Source organism: Melospiza georgiana, chromosome 5 (genome assembly GCF_028018845.1).
Source record: "Melospiza georgiana isolate bMelGeo1 chromosome 5, bMelGeo1.pri, whole genome shotgun sequence".
Taxonomy (NCBI): domain Eukaryota; kingdom Metazoa; phylum Chordata; class Aves; order Passeriformes; family Passerellidae; genus Melospiza; species Melospiza georgiana.
Window position 1 is genome coordinate 31,358,329 of NC_080434.1, and position 24,709 is coordinate 31,383,037.

The following is a 24,709-nucleotide window of genomic DNA, read 5'->3' on the forward strand; positions in this document are numbered from 1 at the left end:
CATTATTTAGCATTATCATTTTATTACCTCTTTATCACATTTTATTAGGTCATTAACTCAGAAGACTCTCCCCACATTCTCAAAGAGCGCAGTGCATAGACATACAGCTGTATGTCCTGTTTCGAAAAGCACAGCCTTGGTATTAAATCTACCTTCTTGCTGACTAGCCTTGAAAGCAGACAAAGACCAAACCTCAGGGAATATCTTCTCTCAAGAACCTTTTCCCAACTCGGCATTTTGCAGCAGAGGAGCGATGCCGGGCCCTGCCGCGGGGCCGCGCTCCCTGAGGCTCGGGCTGAGGCAGTCGGGCCCGGGCCCGGCGCTGCCGCCGGCCGCCGCTGGGGGCTCCCGTCCCCCCGCCCGCCCGCGGCCCGTCCCGCCATTGCTGGCATGGAAGGCGAGAGCACCTCGGCCCTGCTCTCGGGCTTCGTGTTCGGCGCCCTCACCTTCCAGCACCTCAGCACCGACTCGGACACGGTGGGTGCCGAGGGAGGGCCGGTCCGGGTCGGTGGGAGAGGAGGGAGGGGCGGGCCGCCCCCGCCGCGCTGCCGCCGGGCCTCCCCGCCCGGCCCTGCCGGGAGAGCGCCCGGCGGTCTTTTTGTGTGCGAGCGGCGGAGAAACGCGGGTGTTCCGTGCTCGAACGGGGCGAGGAGCGGCTGCAGCGCCATGTCCGCCCCGGCTGGGGCCGAGCGCAGCGCTGGCCGGGCCCGCCCGGCCCCAGCTCGGCGGGCAGCACCGCCCGGCAGCACCGCAAACCGACCGGGACACAGGACTGCCTCGCTGAGGATTCCTTCCTAACTGCGGGCCAGTACTGAAAAATGAGCCAGAACCCACTCTGTTAAAATTAAAAAATGGAAAAAAGTTCGTTTTGACAGCATTTTTCCTCTCCTGAAGACAGCGCTCACACTTGCTATTAAAGAAAATCATGATAGAATATGCAGAGTTGGAAGGGACCTACAAAGACCATGTAGTCCAACTTTTGGCCCCGCACAGGACACTAAGAATCCCACCACATGTCTGTGAGAGTGCTGTCCAAATGCTTCTGGAACTCTGCTAGGCTTTGGTACTGTGATCATTTCCCTTGGGAGCCTGTTCCACTGCTCTAACACCTTCTGGGGGAAAAGCCTTATTCTGATATCCAACCTCAACCTCCCCCAACTCAGTTTCATATCGTTGCCTCGGGTCCTGTCACCGCCGACAGAGGGAAGAAATCGGTGTCTGAAGCTCCACGTCTCCTCTTGAGGCAGCTGTAGAATGCAATGAGGTCTGCCCCCACTCTCCTCCAGGCTGAACAGACGAGGTGACCTCGGCCACTCCTGCTCTGGCTTCCAATCTAGACCCTCCACTATCTTTGCAGCCCTCCCTTGGACACGTTCTAATAGCTTTGCAATTTTCTTACATTGTGGCACCCAAAACTGCACACAGGACAGGGGGTGAGGCCACACCAGCACCACGAGCAAGAGTGTCTGTTCAATGTTACTGTTAATGAGGTTTTTTTTCCTCTCTTCCCCTCTAAAGGAAGGTTTTCTCCTTGGAGATGTGAAAGGTGAAGCCAAGAACAGCATCACAGACTCACAAATGGATGATGTTGAAGTTGTTTATACAATCGGTTAGTGTGTCCACATTTTTATAGCCTGCTTGGTTTTGGGCAGTAAATGACAGCTTTCAGTTTTGAGGGACAGCAATCTACAGCAAGATCAAAGCTCCAAGATCCTATATGGTTTGCTGATATATAAAAAAAAAAAACCAAAAAAAACCCCCAAACCGAAAACACACGGAAGGGTTATTTTGTAACATTTTAACTACTAAAAAGATTACAATTTTACTGCAGAAAACATAGTAATTTAAAAGAAATAATAGTTCCTAGTTCCTTGGATGGCTACTCTTTGCCAAATATCTTGTTACATTAAACATAACTTAGGGTTTACACCCTTGTCTTGGCTACATCACAAACTCTTCTGGACGACTGTTGCCCTGGAAAAGCTTTGTCTATCAGTAGTGTGAACTGAAATGTATTAGCATCTATTACCTCATTTGGAGCTTATAAAATTATGTGTGTGAAGGCTGCAAGCTCTTTAGTAATTTCACTAAGCAGATGCCAGATGTATTTTTTATCATCTTGATGTGATTGGTGTTGATGTGCATTGAATAACTCAGGTGAAATCACTCATACTACATATTTCTCCTTCACTCAGCAGGAGAAAAATACAAAGCACCCAGCTTGATTTTTCAGTTGATATAATAGAAAAGTATACAAAAAATACAGTTTATACGAGTGGGTCCCTATACTTTTGACAAAATTAATTAGAATATATTTTTAAAATATTTTCTTTCTTCACCTTATTTAATTTTATGTTAATACATTCAATTTTAAGAAATTATGTAAAATTATTTCTTGGTCCTTCTATGAGTTTCATGCTGATCATAGCATGCAGAAGAATATACATCTTGAGCTGATGAACCCAGAGTAATGTTACTTTCTCTTTCCAGACATACAGAAGCATATTCCATGCTACCAGTTGTTCAGGTAAGAATCTCAAGGAAACAGATATTGAAAAGTTAAAATTAACCCTAACCTGAACTCTTCAAGTGTTCAACTTACATTGTCTAAGAAAATCACCCAGCTGTAACTATAGTAGCCATATCAACCTCTTGGAATTACAGATGCAAAATGCCTTATGCTATTCCTATTTTGGTTCTTTATGTCTTTTTTTTTTTTTTTTAATGTTTGTCTATGCATATAGAAATAGAGATAAAGCATATTGCACCTTCTGGTGATCTATGATACCATATAATCTACAGAACAATGTCAACACACTGAAAAAAAAAAAACATTCCATACATTCTAACCCCTCACCCTTAATAGTATTAATTTAATTTTTTTTTAAAGTGAGATGATTCTCAGCATGCTAAAGTTATTTTTCCAGTCTAATTTCTTCCCCTCTAATTGTCTTAATTTTCTTATAGCTTTTATAATTCTGCAGGAGAACTGAATGAACTTGCCCTGAAGAAAATATTATCAGGCTGTAAGAAGGTATTTCATTCTTAAATTTAAACCATACTGAGGAGCTCACTCAAATTTTGGAGGCTGCTCTGGATACCTCTTGCATCAAGGTTTTTTCTTTTCTCATTTTAAACCTTTTATAGTCCCACATGCTGCTGGTCAAGGCAGCTACATCCTTTTCCTCCATAAAAAACCAGTTTTGCTTGTCTTTGACTAGGATTTGCCTACGTATGTGTCACAACTTTATTTTGAATTATTAATTTCTCAAGTGAACATTTCAAGGATCCTAAAGGAATTGCACCAGTTTCCACCTTAAGATCAGTTGAGGTCAGCTCACAAGTGGTTAAGGACCACTACATCAAAAAGAACTAAACTTTTTTCCACAGAACAGTTTTACAAGGGGAAAGTAGAAGCTGAAAACAAACAGCGAAACAGAAGAAAGCTTGCAGTTTCACCTTGAACTTAGGCTATGAAACAGACAAATTCAACACGTGGTTTTGAAGGAAAGAAGATGGGAAATAAGCTTAGAAGTTTTAAAGGTTTCAAGTTAACTAATTGCTTGACTATGCACCTACTAGCGAACAATTCAGACATGACTTTGCACTGGATAAAACTTGCTTCAGTGACACACAGGGACATCATGATTCAAAAGTAACTGTGAATTTTCTTCTGCCTGCAGAGTGTAATAGGATGGTACAAATTCAGACGTAACACAGACCAGACCATGACATTCCGGGAAAGAGTTCTTCATAAAAACCTGCAGTCACACCTATCAAACCAGGGGCTTGTATTCCTCCTTTTAACCTCTAGTGTGATGACAGAAAGTTGTTCTACGTACAGACTGGAACATGCTCTGCATCGGCCTCAGGAAGGGTAATGTCTATAGCATGTGCTAAAACTTGAAAGTTTCTCTACTTTGTTGCAATTGACTCAGTAACACTGTTATTTACCTTTGAAACTTACACTTTTAATAAGATTGTTCCTTATGTTGCCACGGCTCAGTTGAAAGTTTACCCTGGAATTCTATTCTGGGATTGCCCTTTTTATCTACAGTGCCAGCATCACCAAGCAGACACTGTTAGTTTATTTACACACATAAGCTACACCTGATCAAATTGCTTTGTGTACAGGACCTCAACCATACATGGTGTTCATCAAAACATTTAAATTGGTGTTAACTTTATCTTCAGAGAGATTCTGCTCGCAGGCTAGGCTTAGCAAGCAAATGTTGAATTAGTGTATGCTGTAGTCAGAAAGAGGGGGAATTATGGGCATTGCTGAGCTTCTGATTGCTCTTGGAGTTTGCCTTTAGCCTTATCTGTACATGATGTAATACATTTAGCAAGGATTAACCATACTGTAACCCTTCCATTGGGTCCTGAATGGCCAAAAATATTTAACTTTCAATGAAACATCTCTGGATATTAATAGATCATGTTTTCATACTTATGCATTTTAAGACTTTTCCAGAAAGTTCCTTTGGTGGTCACCAACCTGGGCATGGCAGAACAGCAAGGTTACAGAACAGTGTCCGGTTCCTGTGTATCCTCTGGTTTTGTGAGAGCCATGAGACAACACAGGTACAATACATGTTGTATTTACTGACACCTGTAGCTTCCCACTACCAAAACTGCACTTTTTTTTATAAAAGCATTTAAGTGCTTTGCAAATGTTATAGTCATACTCTGTTTCACTTGACCTGTTTTCTACAATTACTTACCATTCCAGCATACTGGGAAATTAATTCAGTCACATATTTTGCCAGGAGCTGTCTGTCTCAACACAGGCATCTGGCATTGAAACACAAAATGCTTCTTTACTCACTAAAGCTCCTACTAAGCAAGCACTGGAATCACTAGCTTGCAATTGTACTGTTCTACTCCTGGTCACAGGTCAGAATTTTTCCATGAAGATGGGTCCCTACAGGAGGTTCATAAGATAAATGAGATGTACGCCACCTTGCAGGAGGAACTGAAGGTAAGCCAGGCAGGCCTGCCTACCTTCATCAGTTCTACAAAACCAAGGCAGCCAAGGGCTACACATTTTGCACTGCATGAGAAAACAAAGCCATAATCTGAAAGGTCAGCAAGTTCTACTTACTGCACTGCACACTACATTCTCAAAGCTGAGTATTTAATTTCCCATTTGAGTAGAGTACAACGTTTAATCTTCAAGTCCATGAATAAATTCTCACAAGAGGATTATTTTGAAGGAGTACTCTCTGTAGTTTGTTAGATCTCCTTTGCCTAGATGGGATCAAATAAAACATCTTGCACCTGGTTCAACACAAGGTTTAAGTTATCTGATAGATCCACCTCTAAATCATTACTTAAGCTTTTTACTCTATGTCCAACTTAACCATGAGTACCTTCAAGGATGTTGAACAATTTTAAAGTCAGCTACTGTGAATACTGTTAATCTGATCAACATGCTCTTCTCCTTGCAGAAAATATGCATTACAGTAGAAGTCAGTGAACGATCTGTAGAGAAACTCTTAGCAGAGGTGAGCCAATTAAAAGAAGAAATAAAGAGGAAAAAGCAACAAAATTGTTCAGGTAAGTCAACCAAATATGATGCAAGCCTTGCCCTTCCAAGTTGACTCAAGTGGCAGAAGCAGAAAACATCTCTGAACCTGAGGCAGCCAAAACAGCAGAGGTGCAAGATGTTCTGCAACTCTGACTTTGATTTTTTTTTCCTCAGGAGAAGACAAAAACCACCCAGTGGAGCCAAAGGAGAATGTTCTCCTTTGCCAGGCACTACAAACATTTTTCCCCAATTCCAGACTTCAGACATGCATTGTTTCTTTCAAAGGCCAACAGATATCCAAGAACTGCTGTAACACAGACCATCACATTAATGTCATGGACAAACTGACTCTCATGGTAGAGGAAAGAGACTTCACTGAAGCTGAAACAAGGCACCTAAACAAGCGTAAGGGCAGGGAGACCACATCAGTTTCAAAGTCATTCAAGAAGTCCAGATCATTGCAACTTCACCAAGAACCACTTCAAGACCAAGAGGACAGTGACCAGGAAAGGAAGCTTACACTGAGTAGCACTGAAACAGACGAGGATGTGTTTGAAAAAAACAGAGATGCAAAGGAATACCCACACTCTCCTACTTTCTGATCTGTCAGATGACTTCATGCCAAAAGCTACTGCTGGTGTACTCCAGTGATGCATCAATCTCTAGCACTGCAAGGATGGATGTAACAGGGCATTTTTGCAGTTTTTTTTTGTTGTTGTTTTTTTTTTTTTTTCCCAGTGCACGAATTCTGTTCAGCATAAAGATAAATCCAAGATGATATTCCAGAGTTCTGTGTGTCTTCTCTCTCTCAGGGTTCAAAGCCTATGCTACAGGATGCTATCAGTGAGATAAGCATGTCATATGCTGCCTCAAAGTGATACAGCTTCAAGCTGCTGGTGAAGAAACAGTGCTACCTACCCTCCTGATGCAGGGAGCATCAAATGAATACATTACAATATCAGCTGTCTACATGAACTGCCACCATTTAAATACATTATCCTCAGGAAACTAGTGCTTGTTTACTTCTCCACATCTTACAACCCAGCAAGGGGAAAAACAGCCACCTGAGCTTCAGCAAGACTGGTGAGCAGAGGAAGGGGTCCACAGAGCTGCCAGTTTCTATTATTGCTTTAATCTTCCTTCAGACAATAACTTTCAGAGACTTCATGAAGAAAAATAAAAGAATGACTGACATCCACCCCTCAGTCAACCACACATTATGCTAGCAAACCATATTTCCAGCAAACAATACATAAACATGAAAAACAGTTTTATTGTTTATTTCTGTACAGTATATCACTCTGGATACTTGATGTTACATAGCTTGGGGTCTGTGAGAAACTGGGGGTTCTTAAACATAACTGGCATAAATCCTGTTAAAAAAAAAAAGATGGAGGTGTTCTTAGTAGAAAAGTAGTCTTGAGTTAGAAAACTCAAAAGCAAAATCATACTTACCTAATACATGAGCTCTTTTAATGGCTTTTGTAATTTCCTTCTGCTTCTTGTTGCACAAGCCTAAAGAGATGAATTATTTTCAACACTAAGCAAGTCATTAGAGCGTAAAAGGCATGTTAGTGACAATTCCCTCTAGCTTTGATTAAGTCCTTCTAGAAAAATGCATGTGTGCTTTTACTGTTAAATACAAAATGCATACAATTAAAGGATATTTTAATTCCTTGATGCAGGCTACTAAGTCAGGGAAATACTCTTAAAAAATGTATGGAGGTGGGACTGGTTACTTTCAGAAAGACTGCTGATGCACAGTTACTTAAACTCACAAAATTATTATTATTGCCCTGTATATGATTTAAATTAATACTTCACATACCTGTGATATGCCTGCCATAAATGGAACCAGTATATGGAGAAACAAACTGGGAAAGAAGCTAGTTAAATCAAGAAAAATCGAAGTCAGTTAAAGAACTTTTTTTTGGAGCTTTATATTACTACTTGTACTCTATTTTTCATTTTTTCATCTGTTTTTTTCAAAATTCAGTTCTGCCTGAAGAAAAAAGTACAGCTTGGAGGTAGACAGTATTTTCTATGCTTCCATGCTTTGTGGCAGCTGAATTGTAACCAAGGACTCCATTTGTTAAACAGCAAAGTTGTCACACACAGTGAGTAGATTAAGCTTCTTAGCATAACTACATTATTTGGCCCTTGACCTACACACATTCTTACTCATAAGTTTTAAACCCCTCCACATATGAATGGATTTTATAATTATTTTTCTTAATCACTTTGGACTTACTATACACACATTTAAAAACAGTAAACCAGTTCCCTTCATCCAAGGACAGCAATTTTAAAACTCACCTGCACATTCTTATAGTCCACATTTATTCCACATAAGACACATCTCTTTGGAGGGTCTTTGTAGGGGTTCTCCATTTGTATGGGCTGAAATCAGAGAATGATTAACTTCTGTAAGCTATCAGGTTTAACAGGCTCTCATTAAGATACTGAAATACACATTCGTGGGGCCTGAACTCCCAGCGCCTGCTGACCTCCCCTGCGCTGCGCTCCCCACAATGCACTCGGGATCTGATGAGCCCCGAGCTACTCAGCGACCAGAGCAAAGCGTTCCCAGCACCGCTGGTGTCATGCAGAGGGGGAGCAGCGGGATAGCAGGGCGGAACAGGTCGAGGAAGCCTCACCTGGTCCGAGCGCTCAGGCTGCCCTTCATGCTGCAGGCGGCGCGGTCGCACCCACAGCTCCGCTGCAAGGGAGAGCGACAAGGTTAGTGACTGCACGGCGCGACAGCCCGCACACGCGAACGGCCCCGCGGCCGCCCGACACAGAAGGGGAGCGGGAGGGACGCACCGAGAGCCAGGCGCGGCCAGCGCCTCCGCGCCGCCACGGCCTGCGCCGCCATGACACCCGCACCGCGCCGCCGCTTCCGCCCGCGCGTCACCGCCGCCGGCCCCCGCTGGCCAATAGCAGCGCCGTCTGCTCGACTCGGGGCAGGCGATTGGCGGCAGACCGGCCACGTGCTCCCCGCGGCGGGTTGTTACCCGCGGTCCCCGCTCCCGCCATGGTGGCTGTGCCTCCGTGGGGCGGCCCCGCGGTCCCGCTCCGTGCCCTGCCGGGGCCGTGAGGGTCCCACGCGGCCCCCGCGCAGCCCCGGTCATGGCGGAGCCCAGGCTCGCCGTGCGCAGGAAGAGCCGCTCCAGCTCGGAGCGCAAGCGGAGCCGGGCCCCGGCGCAGCCCGTTGCCGCTAGCTCGCCGGTGGCTCGCAAGAGACCGAGCTCCGATGGCGAGGGACCCCCGGCGGAGGCGCTGGTAGGGGATGGCGGGATCCTGGGGCTGGTGGCGGGGCGGGACAGCCCCTCTGGGAGGATGGTGTGCGTCGGGAAAGGTCGTATTTTGTGTGAGAGGATATGATGCCGCCTGGCTTTTGCTTTAAAAATTCATCTCTGTGCACGTATTCTCCTACTTGTAGGTTAGCTGTTTCACTTAGTCAAGGCTTTTCTTCAGAACCTAAGCTGGGTTTTCCTCACAGACGACATCACATAAAATGCTCTTGTGTTAACCTGGGGCAGACTTAAGCGCCTTGGCTCCGATGTTTGCGCTCTGCGTGTTATTCTGCCTTCTGTGGCGTGGCCTCAGGGTGTCAGTAACTCCTGTTTGGTTTTTGCAGTGCAGCAATGACAGCGAGGAGGATATGTTTGGTGACTACGACAGCTTCTATGGAAACGATTCCTTGATCGCTCAAGTGGACGATGTTGAACACAAATACCTGCAGGATGAAAACATGGATGTGAAAGCAGCTGGAGAGGTTGTACCTGGGAACCTTCAGTCAGGAGTTCACCAGAAAGAGCAGGATAACTTCTCTGCTTTGCAAAATGTGGTTGTCCTTAAAAGTGACAAAGAGGGTGCCTGCCAAATGCAGGACAGTGACCCAGCTGATGGCAATCAAAAATTAACTGAGTCTATTTTAGATGACTTGCCATTGTCACAACTCCTGTATTTTGAAAAAATGGATGAACTTTCTTCTGCTTCCAGAACATCTCCACTCCCAAAAGGGAGAGATGAACGTGTGGATTCTTTCTCGGACAAAATCAGAGACCCATTGTCTTTTTGTGCTGGTGCTGAACACAGGAACAGACCTATCGATTCTTCCTCACACTCCAAGTGTGTTTTATTTAAATCTGAGAGTCTCAAAGATCACCTGAAAAGTGCTATGACTGGAAATGCTAGAGCCCAGACTCTGCAGGTCTCCAAGACCAAGCAGCTCAAAGAAGCTGTTTTATCTGAAGAGATTTTTGTGGCTAGGAAAGCTATTGAATCTTCTTCTCTTGATATAGGCCCTTTTTATGGATTGCCTAGCAAGGTTAAAGATTTATTCAGACAACTTCGAGGGATTGAAACACTTTATGGTAGTGTAACCATTGGTCTGTTGGAAAAAAAAAAACGAACTGCTAGTGGAGTATTGTCAGTTTCACCCATTATACTGTAAAAATATTTAAGGTAATGCTTAACATAAACCACATTAGAAAGTAGTTGTCCTGTTTTAGGAAGTGGCTGTTTTGGTGTTTTGGATGGATGGTATCCGTCTGGATTACAGAATAGTTTAGAAGTGACCATCACTGAAAGCTTTAAGTGCTTTTTTGAGGAAAAGCTCTCAAGGGCTGAGCTCAGAGTGTTCTGAATGAAACACAGGCATTTTCATGTTAACTAACATTCCCCTGGGGTTGCTGATAGTTCCATTTTCATTTTGCAGAGTGGCAGCATGATTGCCTAATGTTAGAATCCCTACAGCAAAGGAAGAACTTGATATACTCATTGCCAACTGGTGGTGGAAAAACTCTTGTAGCTGAAATAATAATTCTCCAGGAATTGCTCTGCAGGCAGAAGGATGTTCTGATGATCCTGCCATATGTTGCCATTGTCCAAGAAAAGGTCTGGATACAGTGTTTCTGACACTGCATTTTTTGATATAAGTCTTTCGTGATAGCTTTGTTTACTTGCTTACGTGTCTGGTTTGCAGTAAGGTTTTTATGAATGTATGGTGGGAAGTGAGTGACCTTCTAAATGCTACTCTGAGGGTCATTAATTTTGGAATGGAACAGACACAAATTATGAAGTGAAGGTACTGAGTTATGAAGTAAAGGGTGCTGAATTTTGAAATAATGGCTTTTTGGGATGTTTTCTTTAGTTTGTGCAGCCTAAGAACTGTGCTGCCCAGCTTGCTGAAGAAGTGATCTTGAAATAAAAATGTATTTTGGTATAAAGGGAAAGTTAGTTTTAGAGAACAGATGAAACCCAGCTATAATATGTGTAGACAGTTCAATTTTGTAGCTGGAGTAGATAATCTTAGCTAATATGTTTCACTAATTCAAGCAGCTGATTGTGGTATGGCTTGGCTTTTCTGTTGAGTTGTTGAGGCGGATCTGCAATCCAAAATGAGCATGAATTTGTTCTCTAATTGATTTTTCTTTTGTAGGTTAGGGGTTTGTCGAGTTTTGGGATAGAATTGGGTTTCCTGGTTGAAGAATATGCAGGAAGTAAAGGAAGATTTCCACCAATCAAAAGGAGAGTAAAGAAATCTCTTTATATTGCTACAATAGAAAAAGGACATGCTCTGGTGAACTCCTTAATTGAAACAGAAAGAATCGATGACCTCGGCCTGGTTGTGGTGGATGAGGTAGGCCACAAGATGTGCTCCAGTTTATCAGGTGCAAGTTCTTTCAGGGTTCTAAGCAGCAATTATTTAGGAAGGAGCAGTTCTTTGCCTGTTTGGTTTTGCTTAGAGTATTCATCATGAAAATTACTTTTATTTTCTGTGTTCTGAATTGGCCCATAATTCTATTATTTTGAAAATTGTTGTTTGCTCTTTTCTTAATGAAGCATTTATTGCTTTTTCAGAGTAATAGATTTATATTGAGTAATCCACTGTGGTAGTGGTTGATGGTGAATTCCTGCATAACTACTTGTCATTTAGAAGTCTCCAATAGGTTGAAATAAAGCATAAATAATTTTAATTTTATGGAATGTACTTTATGAAGCCTAGACCTTAACTCATAGATGTGAAGCCGTGCAACTTTGTGTCTGGTAGTAATGACCCAGTGAAACACTGACAAAAATGAAAAATACCAAGTAACATTTGGCTTTGAGATTTGCCTTATGCCGTGCTGGGGCTGAGTTGCACTACCCAGGACTTATTGTGGGGTCGAGTAACGTGTATAACGTCTAATGGGGATTTTAATTCCTGGAGTTCTTCAGCCTGACTGGCCATACTTTAGCACTGTAGCTTCTAAACAGAGGGCAGCTGAAGCACTAACTTCTGTTTTTTCTAGAAGCTGGCTGCTAGGAATGTTTTTACTTTAAGTGTTGCTTAAACCACATTTTGTTTAAAATTGCCTCAGTCTGGTGAATACAAAGATCTCCACACTGACTGTTTACTGTCAGGAGTTAACTGTGTCAGTTGTGGTCTAATAAAATGGAAGGTAAATCTTGTTGTCTATATTTCCCCATGAGTCTCTTGTTCTGTGATCCTTAAATGCTTTTTAAGTGAGGTAATACATCTGAACCTAACAATCCAAATTTAAACAAGGGATATCTTTAGGAAGTCCAACAAAAACAGTTCTGTAGTATTTCTTTATATATTGCTATTTTGGTGGTTTTTTAAGGAATACTCTCTACTCATTAGCATTCTTGCCTTTTCTTTTTCCCTTCTGTCCACAGCTGCATATGCTCGGGGCGGGAAGTCGAGGAGCAGTACTGGAAATTACTCTGGCGAAAATTCTTTACACCAGTAGTAAGCCATGGCTACAGTTAATGTCATCAACGTTTTGTAGTTGTGGCCTCCTAGAGAAGTGACTCTCACTTTCTGGATTTGTGCTGTTTTGGCTGCTTTTGAAAAACATGGCATGACTCCATGTATTAACAGCATTTACTCATTGACGTGTTAATTGACCCTCTAAAGATGTTAGGGTGTTTTTGAAGCTCTTTTGATACTTCTTTGTGAAATCGTGGTTGTTGTCAAATGTCTTCCATTTATTTGTAGGAGTCCTTTAGGCATCCAATTAAATGCTTCTTTTTTTACATTTAAGTCTCAGTTACTATTTTGTAACTTTAATATTATTTCTTAGTTAGTTAGTATTTCTTTAGTAGTGGCCTTTCCCTTCAAACCTGCTACTTTGGCATTTTGGAAAGATTGATGGTGAAGGAGTCTCATGACTTAGATACTGAACAGAAGTGATAAAATTGGCAATGTGACAATAAATTCATTTCAACTTCTGTTTTACAGAAAAGACACAGATCATTGGCATGAGTGCAACGTTAAATAATGTTGGAGACCTGCAGAAGTTCCTGCAAGCAGAGTACTACACAAATAATTTTAGACCGGTCAGTATACAAGATACCAGGAACTAGTAAAGAAGATATTTGCCTTTAAAATCATAGTAAATCTGTTTAGAGTTGTATCACACCTTTTGTGCTTAATTGTACAGTATAATATAAGGCCTGCTATTGCTCTCTAATTGCTAACAATGCAGTAAATAGCACCATGCACTTCTAAATACACAAATGCAATAACCTTTATAATGCTGTGCTAAGGCTTCTTTTTAACTTAAGCAATTCCTAAATTACAGCTACTGTGCTGAGTCCATTTGGTATAACTAGAATATGTAGTGCTGGTTCTTGTATGCTGTCAGGACAACATGGTTTATAAATAGTTCATGGGATACAATTGTGACATTCTTCAATATGATTCCATGGTTTATCAAGGCAAATAATCAAAACAATTAAGTTCTCTTAAAAATTCTAAAGTGTATGCTTATGTGCAAGTATGTGTATGACATGTGATGCTTAGAGAAATCTGTATCTGTGCATCAGTAATAGCTTTAGAGAAAACTGAGTAATTTAACTAAAGTTTCTCTTTGTGGTTTCTACCTTGCTAGGTAGAATTAAAGGAGTACATAAAGATACGAGACACCATTTATGCAGTTGACAGCAAAACAGAAAATGGCTTTACTTTTTCACATCTCCTTAATTTCAAGGTAAAAACAAAGTGCTTATAGTTTCTTAGAACTGTTGTGAAATGCATTCTTTACACTGATTTGCTTACAGGGCTTTTTCTAGAGAAATTACTTAAACATGATAATTCAGTAGTGGTACCCATGAGAAAGAAGGGGTAGGCTTTGGGAATGAAAAAAACCAGCCTTAAAATACTGAATGCTTAACTTGATTTGCACTTCTTTTTGACTCTTCAAGGCAGAGGTTTCTTCAGTATTTTGGCCTGCAAAAAGTAATGTGTTTGAGTATTCCAGATACTCAATGTTTTTTGTTTGGGGGTACAGTTGATCACTCTTGGACAAAACTGAAGGAAGATACCTTTTAGGGTTTTGCCAGCTTACTACTGCCTTGTAGGGATTCTTTCAACCTTTACAAAGGAAAATGTGTCTAATGGTAGACTGTATCTCAAGCGCTGCTAAAAGAAAATGAAGTATTAAGGGAAAAAGCAAAGAATTTGATATGTATATCCATGCATCCCTCAAGTTAGATGTCTTTCAAGTGAGAATTGGGAGAAAAGCTTATCCTACAACTTCTTGGAATTATGTTACATTAAATCCAATGGGAGTATTCAAGCAATGGTTGAGAACAAGTATTGAATATTTAGATTACTTAATTCCTAGGTTTAAATATTTGTCAATCTGTGCTTATTACAGTATTCTAGTAATCTGGAGAAAGCAGATCCTGACCACATCATTGCACTCGTTACTGAAGTTATTCCTAAATATTCCTGTCTAATCTTTTGTCCCACTAAAAAGAATTGTGAAAATGTGGCTTCAATGGTGTGCAAGTACCTCAAGAAGTAAGTTTCTATTTTTTTTTTTAAATTATATGTGAAATAATTGCTTACAACTTAGGGTTTATTGTCATCTAGCTTGCAAGTGTTTTTCCCTGGTGATTAGAACTAAATGCTTTGAACATGGAGTCATAAAGTTGCTGACTGCATAAGTGATAGCAAACTGCAAAAGACTTATTAAATAAATTTTTTAAAAGTTCTTACTTTTGTACCAAAACAGTTGAAAAAGGTGATTGCCAGAGGGAAAAAAAAAAAAACTAAAGAAAAGAAGGAAAAACATACTAAATTAGTCTAACTTTATGTCCCTTTGGCACTGGTTTCTGGAAGCTTAGAAAACAAACATTTTTCTCTTAGAAAACAAACATTTGGTTTTTGGTCATGTACTTTGGTAGTCAGTTGAATATCTCTGTTCCCATACCCACTTTGGAAATCTGAGTTGTAAAATCTAAAGCATCCAGTATTTGATCTCTTCTGTGTCTGTGTTTCCAAACAAGGAAGGCTCTATTGCAACTAAATCAGCCTCCTGTGTATTGCTGGAAAGTTACTGGAAATAACTATTTCTTCAACTTAGATGTTAGAGAAATGAATGATGAACAGAATGAGGCAGTAAGCATGTCTCTTGGTTTTTATTTTCTTTTTGATTAATGATTGGTCAAAGTCTAAAGAAATGCTTTTCCTCCTCCAAGAGAATTTAGAGCTCACAAGGAGAAAGAAAAACAAGATCTCATCAAGAACCTGAAGAGTATTGGAAATGGATCTGTCTGTCCTATTTTGAAGCAAACAATCCCTTTTGGTATTGCCTATCACCATAGTGGCCTTACAAATGATGAAAGAAAAAGCATAGAGGAAGCTTATTCTGCAGGTGTCCTGTGTCTGCTTGCTTGCACAGCCACTCTAGCTGCTGGAGTGAACCTACCAGCTAGGAGGTTAGTAGCCAAAAGTTTTGCATTGATTTTTGCTTTGTAAAAAAAAATTCTTTACTAAGTTGGAAATCTTAGCACTATTTAAAGTGCGTTTGTGCTTTTACCAGCAAATTGGAAATATAAAGGATGTCGTGTTCAATTTGGGGCACAAGACTGCAGCATTCATGTAGGAACTGTGAATCAGTAGGAAGTACCTCAGAGTATATCACTGAAGAGCACTTGTGTAAATGGATTAAGGAAGTTTTAATAAACTGAAAAATGTTTTAATACTTTTAATAATGTTATTCAAAAGAACAGTGATTTCTTTAGATACTCTCCCAGGAGCAGTGTTTAAATGGTAAAATAAACCTTTTCTGAGGATTTGCAGTTGGAATGTGTTTTAAAACAAAAATGTGTTATCTTTTCATGCAAGTTCTGATGATAGGGCTGCTGTACTCTGTGTGACCAAAGATTGCTTGCTAAGAATCCACTTCTGTGTGCACATTTAATGCACCTTCAATAGTTTAAGGCTTTACAATTGATTTACACGTCTGTCCAAAGAGCTGCATTTGATTTTTATTAGTTATGAGGTAAGGGGCCTATATAAACAATGAATTTGAATTTATAACATTTTATTGCTGCTTTAGTAATTTGAATGTAAAGCATAACTTATTCAAGATGTCTTTGCAGGGTGATTCTCAGAGCTCCTTATGTTGGCAATGACTTCCTGAAGAAGAGCCAGTATAAGCAAATGATTGGCAGGGCTGGTCGAGCTGGTATTGACAGTGCTGGAGAAAGCATTCTCATAGTGCAAGAAAAAGACAAACACTTGGTAATTTTTACAAAGCTGTTGGTAATTGAAATTGTTGAGTTAAGATGGTGGAATAAACAGGAGGAGCCAAGCTGCCTAGCTTAATTTTTGTTCACCTCTTAAAACTTTAAGTATTTGATTTATGCAATAATACCTTTAAACTTCCTTTATGTGGCTTGTTTTCAGATGGGAACTGTAAACTTTTGATGTTTACCCTTATTTTCTTTATAAGGTGAATCATGCATGTCAGTTTGATTTTTTGAAAGTATAAAATTAATGCATGACTATTCCTCTGTACTAATGTATTCCTTGCCCCTTTTAGGTTCAGGATTTAGTTCACAGTCCTTTGGAGAGCTGCTACAGCAATCTTCTGCTGGAGCTGACCAAGGGAATCCAGAGCCTATTGTTGTCTTTGGTTGGACTGAAGGTATCAGTTAACTCTTCTCTGTGAGTAACTTAAGTGCTTGGAAAAGCTAAGAAAATGTTACCTGTTGATCCTAGGAAAAGACAGACAGCTTAAACATTCAGGCTTGCAAGTTCAGAAAAGCTTTAATCAAATTTTTGTGCTAATCTGATTAGATCTTCTCATTTAACTCAATAAGTAATCATCTAACACAATGATTACCTTGTGTGTAAAAGTAAAAATTATATCTGTCTTATTATACAATAGAATATTAATATTTCTATTTCTGATACTTGGTTCAAAATACAAATAGAAACAGTGGGAACAAGTTAACATGATGCAGTTGCTAGAATAATAGAACAAATGGAGAGCAGTCCATCAGATCCGCCACTGTGAATCTATCATTCTATTTGTTGGGATATATTCCATAGAAACACAAGCTCTTTCTTTATTCAGTAATTTTTTCTTATGTCTTATTAAACATGTGAAATTATACCTTTAAATATGCTAATCATTTCCCAAACTGCTGCAGATAGCAGTTACCTGTGAAGAAGTGGACAATTTTGTGTGCTGTACATTGCTGGGTGTTCAGCAGCAGCTGCTGTCTAAAGAGAAGAGCCTCTCAGAGATAATTCAAGATGGGCTGGAAAATCTAATAGAAAAAGGACTCCTAAAAGGAAGAATATCTGAGAAAGACCACAATTCCAAATCTACACTGACAATCACACCCTTGGGTAAAGCTGTATATAAGGGTATGGTTTTTTTTTATTCTTATTATTAAACTGCAATGAAAAATAAGTTGTCAAGAAAGAGTTTTACTACATGATGTAGACTGAAAATGGGAGTGAAGTATCATATAACTGAAAGTGATGTGAATGAAGTGTGATAATATTGATCCCACTGGGAACAAAACCAGAACTATACCCCTAAAAAAAAATCACTTAAATAATTGATTTAGTGTTATAATCGAAGTGGCTCAGGACCTCGTTTTACAATTAATTGTTATGAACAGGTTATTGTAAACAGAAGGATTTCTTGGAAAGCTTAAGAGGGAAAGGGAGCATATGACATGTAGACCAATTGTAACAAAAATAAATGTATCAGGAAATTGTTTTCCTATCGTATCATAAATATTTTGGGGTGTGGAATGTAGTTGAAATAGGAGGAGTCTGAAGGGTTCCTTCAATGTACAAAATTATTGTAGGATTTCAGTAAAGCCAAGACACTTCACAAGCACTCCAAAACCACACAGAATGAACATACATGGAAATAGGTGATTGCCTTTCCTCAGCTTTGCTTCACTACTCATGTTAGGTTAGAACAGTAATTCAGGTTACAGATATTTCTCTCCAGTTCAGATGGCATAACAAGCTTTTGTGGAAGGTAAAGACAATACTGATTCTATGTTAAAATGTACTTTATAAATTGTGTGCCTGTTTATAAATGTGCTTATTCTTACCCTGTGTGCTTATTCTAGGCTCAATAGACTTGGCATACTGCAATATTCTGTACCGAGACTTGAAAAAGGGTTTGCAGGGGCTGGTTCTCGAGAGCAATCTTCATCTCCTGTATCTGTCAACTCCCTATGATATGACTTCTACTTGTAGCCCAGATTGGATGATATACCTGAGACAGGTGAGAAATTGCTAGCAAACATCCATTGGGGCATTCAGTAATCCTGTGTATTAAATTTTCAGGGGGTTTGTACGCATAGGACATGAAGTGAGGTAACAATCTGATAGCAAATATGCTGGTTTTTTTTACTGGGGGTGCACTAAAATCTGTTTAATTCTGTTAAAATGAGGCATTCAGAGGTGGACAGTTACAGATAAATCAGACAAGTAGGCAAAGAAGCTTCAGAGCTGCCTGTGACTGGTGACTGTAGTACTACTCTACGGATTCTATAGAGATATTGAAAAACGTTGCACTGTGAACAATGTACTTGTGTTTTCTATGATATTAAACAACTAAATATCTGAAAATTCTTTATAAAATTTTATTTTAGTTTACCCAGCTAAGTGCAGCAGAGCAAAAAGTAGCAGATATTGTGGGAGTACCTGAAAGCTTTATTACAAAAAAGGCTTCTGGTCAAGCCGTCAGAAAGGTAGGTTGGCAATTTCTCATACCTAAGATGACAGTTTAGTAATTTCATTTGATTATTTGCAAATTCCAGATTATTTTTCTGTTAGTGTTATTTATTGCAGTTCTGATTATTAAAAGCTTTTTTAACCATTTCCTAAAAACCCTCTAACCTTATGGATTCCAACATTAAAGTTCTTTTAATCTCATTGGTTGGTTTCCTTAATGTTTTTAATGTCTTTATGCATAGTATAGAAATGTTTTAAAGCTGTGAAGGGAGTAGAGATGAAGTGATTTGCCTTGTAGTACTAACAGAACATCTGCAGTGTGATACTGGCTCTGAATTCTAGCTTGTCTTATTCCTAGAATGTGGACCATGCTGTGGTGAACAGGTTCTACCTGACATTTGTCCTTTATTCACTACTGAAAGAGACCAATGTATGGAGTGTTTCAGAGAAATTTAACCTATCCCGGGGATATGTGCAAAATCTCCTCAGTTCTGCAGCCTCCTTTGCATCCTGCCTTCTACATTTCTGTGAGGTACTGTGTTAAAAGAATTTAAATAAATTCTCTGTGGCTTGGTTTTGCAAAATCTGGAGTTTTGTTATCTTACTTTAGAACTGAATACAGGTGTGGTATTTCACCTTTCCTGTGCAAAAATGTTTCTTCACCTTTCCTATTCTATGTTATTTTTTCTGTTATTTTTTCTGTTGAGCAAAGCTTAACATTGTCATACAACGACATTTCTGATAGTAAAAGCAAGCTTTATGCACTGCGAATGTGAAAATATACAAATTGTACAGGTCATTGATCACTGCTAGTGCTGTTGGTGAAATAACTGAAATAATTTATTGCTTAGCCTTCAGAATTGTCCCACCTTTGGGATGTTCAGCTGAAGGATGCTGAATACACCTCTGCAGCTCTCTGAAAGGATGACTTAGAGAGATAATAGTGCTTCCCTCATCTAAAAGACAAATATTTACTTTTTGCATTAGTAGAGTTTTGTCAGTCATATTTCCCAAATACAGAACTTAGGAGCTGATTTTTAGCAATCTTTGTCTCTTCAGGAATTGGAAGAATTCTGGGTTTATAAAGCCCTGCTGACAGAGCTTACCAAGCAGTTGACATACTGTGTTAAGACAGAACTCATCCCTCTGATGGAGGTAGCAGGGGTTCTAGAGGTCAGTAAACTTGGCTCGATTAAACTTTTCAAGTTAACTTGTGTGCTAAATGTTACTGTGCCTTTCAAGTGTATCTGGAAAACAAAGTAATTTGTTACTGGGAATTCAGCATAATGCAGGTATTCCACAACAGTCTAGAGGTTGGGGGAAAAGTGATCTGTTTAGGAAATGAGAGCTGGGACCTAAGGTTTTCTTCTGGCTTCTGCCACAGCAACTATGAAAATACTGTATTTGGACAATAATTTAGCTGTACACTCAGTTGAAAGCTGGAGTCCTGCGTTTTGGCCACAATAACCCCCTGCACTGTTATAGGCTGGGGACAGTGTGGCTGGACAGTGCCCAGGCAGAAAGGGACCTGGGAGTAATGGTCCACAACAGACTGAACGTGAGCCAGCTCTGAGGGCCAAGGGCATTCTGGCCTGTGTCAGGAACAGTGTGGCCAGCAGGAGCAAGGAGATCATTCTTCCTCTGCACTTGGCACTGGTGAGGCCACACCTTGAGTGCTGTGTCCAGTTCTGGGCCCTCAGTTTGGGAAGGGCGCTGACTCGCTTGAGTGTGTCCCGAGGAGGCAATGAGGCTGGAGAGGGGCTGGGAACACAAACCCTGTGAGGAACGACTGAGGGAGCTGAGGGTGTTTAGCCTGGAAAAAAAGAGACTCAGAGGTGATCTTATCGCTCTCTACAACTTCAGAAAGGTGGCTGTTCTTGGGTGGGGTTGGTCTCTTTTTCCAGGCAGCAACTGACAGAACGAGAGGATGCAGTCTCAAGCTGCATCAAGGGAAATACAGGCTGGATATTAGGAAGAAGTTTTTTACAGAAAGGGTGATATAGTTCTGGAATGGTCTCTCCAGGGAGTTGGTGGAGTCACCATCCCTGGATATGTTTAAGAAAAGACTGGATGTGGCACTCAGTGCCATGGTTTAATTGAGGTGTTAGGGCATGGGCTGGATTTGATGATCTTTAAGGTGTCTTCCAACCCAGTCATTCTGTGGAAAACAGAGTCCAGGTTTCTCTTGTGGTAAGGATTCTTCAGTTCCTGGGAGTAAGGAGGAATAAGAATTTACATATTTAAGTTAGAAGATCCTTACAGAAATATGCAAAGTCATGTTGGGACTGCATGTATTTTAAATAAGAAATTTAACTAGTCTCTGAATCAAAGACTCCTATTAAAACAAAAGCTCTTTTGGGACTTCAGCCCAAGGTTCCACTCCTAGCAAAATGATCTAACTTACTTATCCAGCATGTTGTAGAATCAGTTTGTCAGAAAACCATTGAATTTAGTGGCAGTGAGGTTTTAATCTGACAAGCCAAACAAGACAGATGCCTCCAAAGAATGCGGGACTGTCGCTCCTGTCAGTGACAGTGAATGCAGAAAACATGGCCACAAGAGAAGCATTGGTATCATCTAGGCTCAGAGGAAATAAAGGCAAATGGATTCATAAGAGGTGGATAAGATTGTTAGGGTGGTAAATCTTAGTGGCAAACCTGTGCTTTTAGGCTATAAAGATTCTCAGTGAGTATTCAGGTTAGAAAAAGAGAATTGGATTGATATGCAGAATGAAATGTTGGAGATTGGTGCAGAGATTGGCACTTACCAGTAATTCCTATTTCCTGTGCTGATAATCTAACACAATTTTGTACTTTCAGGCACGAGCAAAACAGCTTTACAACGCGGGGTACAAAACTTTAGCACACTTGGCTAATGCAAATCCAGAAACTTTGGTGAGGATGATTGAGCACTTGTCACGACGTCAAGCCAAACAAATAATTTCATCTGCAAAGGTGAGTTAGAAACAAAGCTATAAAAACCTGCTTCAGAACTCCAGTATGTCAAAAATGGATTTTGAACGTCATTAAAAGGGAAGGATTCAGTTTAGTAGTAAAGGCATTAGTGGACATTTGTGATCCAAATGCTGATATGTACTAAGAACAATCTGTTGTGTACAGCCAAGTGCTGCTTTTCAGAGGGGAAGCAAAGGGCAAGAATGTGTGACAGATTATCTGATACTTGAAATGCTCTGTTCTGCCAGTATCTCAGGACTTACCTTACAGAAGTTCTAGTGGTAATTGTGACAAAAGAATAGGATTTGTAGGGTTGTAGAAATGGAAACCAACGAGGTGCAGGATTAACTTCACCTATTTAGGTTGCTTTTGTCATGCCCTTTTATTCTTTCCTGTCTTTTCCATTTTGAATATGCAAGTTCTGTAACAAACACTGAGTTGTGTCTAAACAAAAACTGCAGGAAGTACTTTATCAAGGGATGGTGTTCTCTCTCTATCTCCATTCATCATTTGCTGTTGCAATAGTATTGGCTTCATGTTTGATTCTACTAAAAGAGCAAGCTCATGGTGAAGTAAGGGAATGTCCAGAATAAAAGGATGAGTGATTGGTGTAAAAATAAGGCAGTCAATTAGAAAGTTTTGGTTTGCACATTCTCATGAAGTAAATGTACCAGCTTTGAGGGTTATGTACTTTAAAAGTCATGTTCAGATAATGTTGTAGGCTCCTTGCTGCTTTTTTTATTTGCTGCTATGGGAGCCAAAAGAAAGGGATATATGCAGATTGCTTATCTACATCAAGGACAAATCTAGCAATCTACCCTACTCTCCTGCTCAGATACTAAATTCATGGAGTTTTCTCTAACTGGGAAGTTAGAAGAGTGCTTGAATGGGGTCCTGTTCTTCTCCATGCCAGCAACAAACAGTCCAGGGCAGTGGATTAAACAACTGCTAATATTGGGAGTCCTGTATGTCTGGTGTAAAATGCTGTAGTAAGAAATTTCAAATCAAGGAAGCTCGGCAGGCACAACTTAAAAATGTTTATTCTAACATGGAAAATGAATGTCTAAGGTAAAAAATGTTCCTTAACAGTTCCAGACAAAACTGTTCATATTCTGTAAAACTGGTGTATTATGTGGTGGCAGAATCCAGAAAACCATCTGTGTGCTGTATGAATTTTTGTGTGACTGCTCTCTATATGGGTGTCAACTAATTGACAAAAAAATGCTGGCTCCTTGAGGCAAAGCTGCTGTCCTGGGAGCAGCAGCAGCAGTCTTTTACAGACCCAGGTACAAGTTTGGAAGGAATTGTTGGTGTTTTAATCTAAGAGCTATAGCTAATACTTGTATTTGTTTTCTAATTTTTGTTTTTCTCTGTGTTTTCCTGCTGTAGATGCTGCTGAGTGAAAAAGCTGAGGCTTTACAGGAAGAAGTTGAAGAACTCTTAAAAGTGCCAACGGATATCCCAGGGACCCACTGATTGTCATGGAAAAACTAACTAATCCAAAATTCAGATATTTTTATAGTTTTTAACTCTCCTGTTTAAAGCTGCTGTAATTTAATAAATATTTAATATCTTTTGTATACCACAATTTTGAGTGATTTCTGAATTCAGAAGTTGACTGTTGTAAACAAGGAGTCCTGACAAGGGCAGGAATGATGCATCTGACTCCATCTTATCAGAAGGCTAATTTATTACTTTATTCTACTATATTATATTAAAGAATATGATATTATACTAAAGATTACAGAAAGGATACTTACTGAATGCAAAAACAATAATAATAAAAACTCATGACTCTTTCCAGAGTCCCAACACAGCTTGGCCCTGATTGGCCAAAGAGTCAAAACAACTCACACCAGAGTCTAATCAGGCAATCACCTTTGGGTAAACCATCTCCAGACACATTCCACAGAGCACAACACAGGAGAAGCAAATGAAATAAGAATTGTTTTCCTTTTCTCTGAGGCCTCTTAGCTGCCTTTCAGCTTCCCAGGAGAAAAACCCTGGGCGAAGGAATTTTTTCAGAGAATGTGAATGGCACAGTTGGCTTCATTTGAAGGTTTTGATTGTGAACTTCTTGAGCAATAGGACAGAATCATCTTCATTCCTGGTTTTAGATATAGCCCTAGGAGTGCTTTGGGAATTGGACTGACTGCTTTGTGTGTACTTCTGCTGGGAGCTTATGCTCACAGCTGACTTAAATAATATCTTTAGATATTCCCTTTAGGACATCTGCATTTGAGTGAGCTACCCAGAAATGCCTGCTTGCAGGATTCTCTGTACTCTAAGTGTAGCTAATGGAAGGAGCTGCAATTCATAACAAAGAAGTTGTCCCAGAGTTGTGCAAGGGATCGTAAATGATGCCTAGTTTAAGCCTTTTTAAAAAATGCAGATATCAAATTCATATTCAGCCTCTGGCAATTCCCTGAGATAATTCTTTCACGATGCCTTTGAAGCAGTCTTCCAAACAGAAGATTTACTTTTCTAAAGTTTTTAATTTCTTGCTTAAATGTGAAGACTAAATAAAGATGAGGTCTTAAAGAACTGAAGTTTGAGAAGCCCTGTTAAGTTCTGAGAGTCCATGGGCATGTGTCAGTCACCCTAGTCAGGATTTTTAAAGGCATCTGAACCTGATTTGCTCCAGCAAAATGTTAAGCTTCATTAAAGTAGTTTTGAACCTACTTTAGAACCTACAGTAGCCTGAACCTTCCTCAGTTGTGACATGGTAAACTTCTAAGCTGCTGTGTAGCACTTGACAATGGCCTGCACATTAAGACGGACTTGAAAGCTGGGGCAGCCTGATGTGGTCAATTACAGAATCATAGACTGATTTGGGTTGGAAGAAACCTTAAAGATCATCTCATTCCAAACCCTCTGCCATGGGCAGGGACACTTCCACTAGACCAGGTTGTTGAAAGCCTCACCCAGCCTGGCCTTGAACACAGGCACGGGGCATCCACAGCTTCCTCGGGCACCCAGTGCCAGTGCTTCATCACCCTCACAGTAAGGAACTTCTTCCTAATATCCAATCTAAATATCTCTTCTTCTGGTTTAAATCCATTCTGTCTTGTCCTATCACTATCTACCCCTCTAAAAAGTCTTTCTCCCTCATTTATTGTAACACCTGGAGTCTTCTCTGTGCTGAACAACCCCAGCCCTCTCAGCCTGTGTTCACAGGAGAGGTCCTCCACCCCTCTGAGCATCTCCATG

At 40.3% G+C, this 24,709-nt stretch overlaps 3 protein-coding genes across 8 annotated transcripts; 2 read left to right on the plus strand and 1 right to left on the minus strand.

Moving 5' to 3' along the window:
- The first annotated feature begins 373 nt into the window (after positions 1 to 373).
- Positions 374 to 6,666, plus strand: ABRAXAS1 (abraxas 1, BRCA1 A complex subunit). 3 transcript variants are annotated; one of them, XM_058024907.1, is made up of 9 exons: positions 374 to 477; positions 1,519 to 1,609; positions 2,491 to 2,527; positions 2,968 to 3,034; positions 3,684 to 3,877; positions 4,465 to 4,584; positions 4,897 to 4,981; positions 5,451 to 5,559; positions 5,705 to 6,666. In XM_058024907.1, exons 1-9 carry the CDS (start codon positions 391 to 393, stop codon positions 6,130 to 6,132), a joined length of 1,218 nt encoding a protein of 405 aa, XP_057880890.1. In that variant the 5' UTR covers positions 374 to 390; the 3' UTR covers positions 6,133 to 6,666. The 3 variants fall into 3 exon arrangements, with proteins under 3 accessions (XP_057880890.1, XP_057880892.1, XP_057880891.1); XM_058024909.1 differs by having other exon boundaries at positions 454 to 477; positions 1,523 to 1,609; XM_058024908.1 differs by lacking the exon at positions 374 to 477 and adding an exon at positions 790 to 1,264.
- Positions 6,667 to 6,765: 99 nt separating this feature from the next.
- On the minus strand, positions 6,766 to 8,418 carry MRPS18C (mitochondrial ribosomal protein S18C). Its single transcript, XM_058024910.1, has 6 exons — positions 8,354 to 8,418; positions 8,188 to 8,249; positions 7,847 to 7,930; positions 7,359 to 7,416; positions 6,986 to 7,045; positions 6,766 to 6,903 (listed from the first exon to the last, which is right to left on the minus strand). The coding sequence occupies exons 1-6, from the start codon at positions 8,403 to 8,405 to the stop codon at positions 6,827 to 6,829; spliced, it is 393 nt and encodes a 130-aa protein (XP_057880893.1). The 5' UTR covers positions 8,406 to 8,418; the 3' UTR covers positions 6,766 to 6,826.
- Positions 8,419 to 8,619: 201 nt separating this feature from the next.
- HELQ (helicase, POLQ like) lies at positions 8,620 to 23,084 on the plus strand. 4 transcript variants are annotated; one of them, XM_058025069.1, is made up of 18 exons: positions 8,620 to 8,812; positions 9,171 to 9,909; positions 10,254 to 10,432; positions 10,977 to 11,177; positions 12,218 to 12,290; positions 12,783 to 12,880; positions 13,435 to 13,533; positions 14,203 to 14,348; positions 15,029 to 15,268; positions 15,935 to 16,076; positions 16,378 to 16,482; positions 16,991 to 17,210; positions 17,936 to 18,093; positions 18,464 to 18,562; positions 18,904 to 19,077; positions 19,605 to 19,718; positions 21,365 to 21,499; positions 22,889 to 23,084. In XM_058025069.1, exons 1-18 carry the CDS (start codon positions 8,660 to 8,662, stop codon positions 22,973 to 22,975), a joined length of 3,162 nt encoding a protein of 1,053 aa, XP_057881052.1. In that variant the 5' UTR covers positions 8,620 to 8,659; the 3' UTR covers positions 22,976 to 23,084. The 4 variants fall into 4 exon arrangements, with proteins under 4 accessions (XP_057881052.1, XP_057881053.1, XP_057881055.1 ...); XM_058025070.1 differs by having other exon boundaries at positions 8,706 to 8,812; positions 9,176 to 9,909; XM_058025072.1 differs by lacking the exon at positions 8,620 to 8,812 and having other exon boundaries at positions 9,562 to 9,664.
- Positions 23,085 to 24,709: the final 1,625 nt, after the last annotated feature.

Excerpts from the sequence above, each read along its gene's own strand:
- ABRAXAS1 (XM_058024907.1), top strand. The coding sequence starts at position 391 with ATGGAAGGCGAGAGCACCTCGGCCCTGCTCTCGGGCTTCGTGTTCGGC. Across the intron at positions 4,585-4,896 it reads AGAGCCATGAGACAACACAG|GTCAGAATTTTTCCATGAAG; the intron begins GTACAATACATG and ends TCCTGGTCACAG. Across the intron at positions 5,560-5,704 it reads AAAGCAACAAAATTGTTCAG|GAGAAGACAAAAACCACCCA; the intron begins GTAAGTCAACCA and ends TTTTTTCCTCAG.
- MRPS18C (XM_058024910.1), bottom strand. The coding sequence starts at position 8,405 with ATGGCGGCGCAGGCCGTGGCGGCGCGGAGGCGCTGGCCGCGCCTGGCT. Across the intron at positions 8,250-8,353 it reads CTGGCCGCGCCTGGCTCTCG|CGGAGCTGTGGGTGCGACCG; the intron begins GTGCGTCCCTCC and ends TCTCCCTTGCAG. Across the intron at positions 7,931-8,187 it reads AGCCTGAGCGCTCGGACCAG|CCCATACAAATGGAGAACCC; the intron begins GTGAGGCTTCCT and ends CTCTGATTTCAG.
- HELQ (XM_058025069.1), top strand. The coding sequence starts at position 8,660 with ATGGCGGAGCCCAGGCTCGCCGTGCGCAGGAAGAGCCGCTCCAGCTCG. Across the intron at positions 12,881-13,434 it reads ACACAAATAATTTTAGACCG|GTAGAATTAAAGGAGTACAT; the intron begins GTCAGTATACAA and ends CTACCTTGCTAG. Across the intron at positions 16,483-16,990 it reads TGTCTTTGGTTGGACTGAAG|ATAGCAGTTACCTGTGAAGA; the intron begins GTATCAGTTAAC and ends AAACTGCTGCAG.